Source organism: Octopus bimaculoides, chromosome 5 (genome assembly GCF_001194135.2).
Source record: "Octopus bimaculoides isolate UCB-OBI-ISO-001 chromosome 5, ASM119413v2, whole genome shotgun sequence".
Classification (NCBI taxonomy): domain Eukaryota; kingdom Metazoa; phylum Mollusca; class Cephalopoda; order Octopoda; family Octopodidae; genus Octopus; species Octopus bimaculoides.
The window spans coordinates 55343546-55349620 of NC_068985.1; the positions used below are offsets into that span (position 1 = coordinate 55343546).

General features: G+C 37.7%; 1 protein-coding gene across 3 annotated transcripts in view; it reads left to right on the plus strand.

Annotated features, from left to right (window-relative positions):
* The window catches only part of LOC106870013 (palmitoyltransferase ZDHHC23), a 32884-nt gene extending 26815 nt beyond the window's left edge, over positions 1-6069 (plus strand). For 2 of the 3 annotated variants that reach the window (XM_014915975.2, XM_014915977.2), the window contains 2 exons: positions 3560-3736; positions 5536-6069. In XM_014915975.2, coding sequence (XP_014771461.1) covers positions 3560-3736; positions 5536-5788 — 430 coding nt within the window. In that variant the 3' untranslated portion in view covers positions 5789-6069. The remainder of the gene's footprint in view (positions 1-3559; positions 3737-5535) is intronic. The other variant, XM_014915978.2, reaches the window with a different exon arrangement.
* The last annotated feature ends 6 nt before the right edge of the window (positions 6070-6075 follow it).

A 6075-nucleotide genomic window follows, 5' to 3' on the forward strand; every position in this document is an offset into this window, starting at 1 on the left:
AAACGATGATGATGATGATATATCAATAAGAAAATGGAGGGGAATATGTAGTACTCATCAACTTGCAGACACTGTACTATGTTAATTAACCTATTTATTTTTCAACCAAAAGGACAATAAAGACAATATACAAACACATATGACACACTATGTCATATCAAATTTTTAATTTTTAATTTTTAATTTTTAATTGTTGATATCACATAGTGTGTCATATGTATTTGTATATTGTCTTTATTGTCCTTTTGGTTGAAAAATAAATAGGTTAATTAACATAGTACAGTGTCTGCAGGTTGATGAGTACCACATATTCCCCTCCATTTTCTTATTGCTATATAAATTTAGGGTAAAACCTCCTTTTACCCGCACCCACTTATTGCACTTGGTAAAAACACTAGTGTAATAATAATTGGGTACCCTCCAAGCAGTATATTGGATAGATATTTTCCCTTAGTGGGTTGGATTCATAACCCCTAACTCTCTTAGATTATTATATATATATATATATATATATACCGGAGTAAGCACATAAATGTGCAACAAGGTAGAGAAGTATATATATATATATATATATATATATATACGCACATATGGGGAGATGTCCTTTAATTGACACTACTTGGAGGCTCCCTTGTTTCAGGACTGCATCATCAATATATTTTGTATACCATGTATACTTTTCATCTCATTTCTCCACCACTCGCCCTTTCTTCCCATCGCCTGATTTTATAACCTCAAACAGACTCTAACTTGACAGAATCATTAGAGTGCCTGACAAAATGTTTGCTGGTATTTATTCTGGTTCTTTATATTTTGAGTTCAAATTTTTCTGAGCTTGACTGCTTTTCATCCTGCTTGGGTTGAGCCCTGGGGGAAATGAACAGTTCCCTTAAAATTGCTGCCTTGTGCCAAAATTTGAAACTGTTATTATTATTATGATTATTATTATTTGTGTCTGAATCAACAGGATGTTTGTTTGCAACTTGTAAGTTTCCTTTAAAATTTGTTGTTTTATTAGTTGGTATTCCAAATTTTTTAAGACTATTAACTAAATAACTCAGCTCTCTGCAAATGGGGTGAGCTGGCCTAGTGAGAATTCACATTTTAAGGGTGAATTCTGAGATTTTAAATTGCAAATTTAATGTTTTAAAACAAAAAATATCAATATGGCTTCCCAAATCAAGGGAAGTGAAGGCAGTTGGAACAGCTGTTTTGATATTGTTTTCCTGCCATTTAGATGATGTGGTCAGAAAAGAAAGTACAGAGAACAGCAGCAACAACAACAGCAAACACATAGACCTGGCTGGAACTGTCCTAAAGGAATACAAGGTGGTGACAGGAGTAAATATTGAGCAAGAAAATCAGTGATCTTGCAGCTTGGCACCTGGAGAGACAGGTCCATGCCATCCAATGACATTGTGGGACACTGGATGTGGGAACTGGTTAAATTGCTCAGGGTCTGGTTTGGTCTGGATCTCCAGGTGGAGAAGAACCGGGATGAAATGATGAGCAAGGTGGCCAGTTTCACCCAGAAATGGGCCAAGAGGTTGAGCAGAAGTAGCAAGTACTTACATCACGTCCATTATATATTATCACCTGACCATTGTGCCTTGCCCCACTTTATGTCTGACCAAAGTGGAACACGTGCTTTTCTGTTTTCTGTGGAAGGGACATGTTCCACTGGTCAGGTGCTCCATTTACTGTTAAAACCTGCTGAATGGAGGGCTGGGTATGTCATGACTGCTGATGTACAGACATGTGCTGAGGCTATGACACATCCAGCACTTCCTTGACGGTGATCAGGTATGGTTGCTGTTTATCAGACAAGATTTTCCACAGCTTGTCTCTTTGACCGAGATGCAGTCTTGGATCAAATGTAGACCAAGGTAGGGTGCCTGGCACCTAGAGTGCTGTCAGGCACTCACAATCTTCTGTTAGTCAGGCAATGTGGTCATAGAAGTTTCACTCTGGCATTCTATAGAGGGTAAGTGTTGGGCAAGGGTGACAACATTCTCAGGGAGACTCTGGGTGTTGATGAGAATCAACTGGCTGGTTTGTTCTGGGGAACTTTCGGGCTGGGGCCTATGGTTGATTTCCAGAAATCCTTAGCTGGGCAGTGCTACCAGGGGCCATTACTAGTTTGGGATAAATTCTACAGACATGGAAGTGCTGTAAGCCAGACTTGCCTGTGAAGTGCACAGAGTGTTCTGTACACTCTTGTCCAGTGCTTAAACATTGCTAACTTGTCAGTTTGTGTTGTCATGTGTAAGATGGACTGAGCTATCAGTTGAGTCCATTGTGAAGATTAACCCACTGCTTTCCTTTAGCTGGGAAGGGTAGGCAGTGTTTCTCTGTCTGGTAGCTTTAGCAAAAGAGGTTGTGTGGTCAAACAGATTGAACTCTTCAGCCAAGCCCTCAACTTTTTGAAGTTTCACTTGAAACGGAAAGTGAGGGTAGCAAGGGTAGTGTTACCTCACAGCAATTTTGTTAAAAGATGGGTGAATGTTGCAAGCATGGTCTGATTGAACAGGCCTACTCTTAACATGTGCTTGTAGGTTGAAGGAGGACAATGTTGAGAAGGTGCTTGCCCTAGTGGTCAGGGTGACCGAAGTTTGGTGGGGGTCTCCATTAGCAGCCCTAAGAAGTCTTCCTCTTTCGGGAATTATTCATTGTTATGATTTTTTTATTGTGACTGTTTTTTTTTTACTTTTTACATGCCTTTTATGTAACCCCACATTGTATTGTCCTGTAGCATCACCATGTGAACCCTTAATGGTTAATAAAGAAAATATTATTATTATAATTATAATTATTATTATTCTCATTCAGTGACCAAGCATTGTTGACTTGTGGGGTTATGTTGAACAGCTGCTGTCACATGTAGGATGGATTTGTCTGTCGGCCAAATCTATAATGATGATTGCAATACTGCCCTCCTTCAATTGGGCAGGCAAGGCAGTTTTCCTTTGGTGGACAAGGCTAAAAGGCATGAAGACAGATATATTCCTCTTTGGTAGATCTCTCATTGACTTCTTCAAGTTTCACCTGAAAAGGAAATTGAGGGTGGAGAAGGAAGTGCTGTCCTCGAGTGAGTTTGTTGAAAGGTGGGTGAAAGTTGCAAAAATGGTAAGAGTGGACGGTACCTCTCTAAGTGTAGACCTGTGAGTCGGAGACAAGGAATTGGAGAGGGCACTTGCTCCTGGGGTTTCCAGGAAATCTCAGACAGTGGGGTTCCTCAATTATCTCTAGAGGTCTTCCTGTACCAGGAAAGTTACACCTCTATCATCCTCCCTGCCATTTTTTTTAAACCTTTGTATGCTATTCATATGTCCCTTCCTTTTCAGTGTATACTGTGTATACTTTTTTTTCTTTTTTTTTTTATGATTTCATTATATGTGAACCCCAACATTTTATGTCTGTCTTTGTATTGTCCCCCTCATCCTTTGCCCTTGTGGCGAATAAATGAAATCATTATTATTGTTGTTGTTTCCAGATTAAATTTTTAAAATGAATTTTACAAACTACATCTTTCCTTTATTCTGTTGTCTTCAAACTATAGGATCGACAACTGTATTGGTGCCAATAACCACCGAATATTCATAGTCTGCATGATATTTTTTCTATTCTGCGGTCTGTATGGTTCTCATTTAACATTTACCACAGTGTGTACACCAGAGATGTATTTTAACTGGATTCTCTTCCCAAATGATTGTAGATTTATCTACAGTGACTTCCAGTAAGTAAAAGAACATAAAAAATATTTCTTCTTTTGTTGTGATTATTAGCTATGTGTACTGTTTTAGAGATTACCCTATGCTATGTCTATCTCTCCACTCACATGTCATTTCCCTTTCTCTCATCCTTCTCCTGTCTATTATATTATTACTATTCTGTTGGTCTCCACCCCTTCTGAACTGCCAGTCAACACCTACACTTCACACTCTCTCTTCAACTCTTATGTATCATTGATTACTCCTTCACCATTCACTATATTCACCCCTCAACCCTATCCATTCTCTAGTCATCATCTACTGTCCCCTATCTTCTAGCTAACATATTTATCATCGACCCCACCCCACTTCAACCCATGTTCTTAATTAGTTTATTTGAACAACTACTCCATCTCTAACCATCTCCTATTTTTCTTATACACTCTTGCAAACCCTATCTACCCACCCTTCGCATTTCTGCCCAACCTCCAGGGCCCACTCTGATACTTCATCACCATTATTTTACCCCACTTTCCAGCCCCACACTTATTATTCCCACCCACCCTTGTATAAATTGAGAAGCTATGTATTTCCTCTACAGCTAAAGACTTGTTCCCGCCCCTCTTTCGTACCTTTCATCATCTAACATAAAGCTACCCCCACCACCCTTTACTATAGCCATATCACTTGTAAGTGCAAGTGATCTTAGCATTTAGATTATTGTCAGATTTAATGCTTATTTATTCACATTGTTTTGAATTAGTCATGTATTACCTTGTAGCTTTGAGATTTTGATGATCTGATTTTTGATATTTAGATTGACATTGTAGCATAAGTGTGAGAGGTTGAATCTGGCCTGTTTGAACATAAAGCAAATAAGATATTTTGGCCAGATATGGCTAGTTTAAATACTTAAGAGTTAATTATGTTAATACAAAAATTACCTAATCATTAAAGACAACAGAAATTAGCAAAAATCATTTATGACCTGAACAATAATCTGTTACACTGTGTAACATGATTTTTGTTCTTAGATAGCAACTATTATTTCCTATTTGCTTACCCATAGAAAGTATGAAAAATGGCTATTTCCTTCAAACTTTGCTTTTGTTACATTTATTCAAACCCCAAAGAATTCCTCCCCAACTACTCCTGCTCATGATCAGAGATGCACATATTGTCAGTCACTAAGGGATATGTTTAAGTGGTTACAGTCAAGCAACTGACAAGCAAATATGTGGTATTGAGCAGAATATTTGTTACAATGATATTTCTGCTTCAGCAACTCAGTGCTGAATCTGTCTGAAATGTAATGGAAAACAGGTCAGTTTCAAAACATTGATGTCCTAAGCACAAAGCAAAGTTTGAAGGGAATAGTAGTCATTTCCCTTGATTTCTAAATAGAACCAAATAAGAACACTTCCTGACCAAAGACAAAAAAATTTTTTTACACAATATTGTCTTGTCTCCAAAATTCTGTGCTTCCTGAAATTAGTCAACATTACTCTTGATGTGCCAAAGCACCCTTTCCTTTTTATGGCTATTTTATTGTTCCCTTTCTTGCTTTTTTATGTTTTATCCATTGTACTATGTATATATATATATATATCTAGTTTTCATTGCTGTCTTTTCTTAGTTGATTTATATGTCTGTTTTCTGTCCCCTCATGTAACTTTTTCTGATGAGCTGCAGTGCAACTGAGCAGTGTATTGAAAAGGCTCATTATTATTATGACAGTATTGTTTTAAAACTTTTACTTGGCATCACACAAATAACCAAATAACTAACTATGAATTTAACAATATTCTATTCTCTTGTTTTCCAGAACATCCATTAGCTTTGTGACAGCTTGCTATGTTTCAATAAGCACTGCAGTTATGCTCTTGGCATTTTTACAGCAGATTTTGCTGATCAGTCAGAACATCACATCACAAGAGTTGCATCAGGCATTGGTGCGCAAGAAAACTTTCTGTGGTATTTATGCTTATAATAATGTACACAACAAGGGCTTTTTACACAACTGGATGGAGTTTATTTTTAGACCATCTCGGAGTATTTCACAGAAGATTCCCATGTAAAAATTTTTAAAAATATGTGTATGTGTGTGGCGGGGGTGAGGTGGGGCTGGGGAGGGTATGCATGTATATTTATATATATGTAGGTATGTATATCTGTGTGTATATGTGTGTGTGTATACATATGTGTGTGTGTGTATGATGATTATGTGTGTGTGTGTGTATATATATATATATATGGTGACACGTAAAAGCACCCACTACACTCTCTGAGTGGTTGGCGTTAGGAAGGGCATCCAGCTGTAGAAACTCTGCCAAATTAGATTGGAGCCTAGTGTTGCCATCCGGTT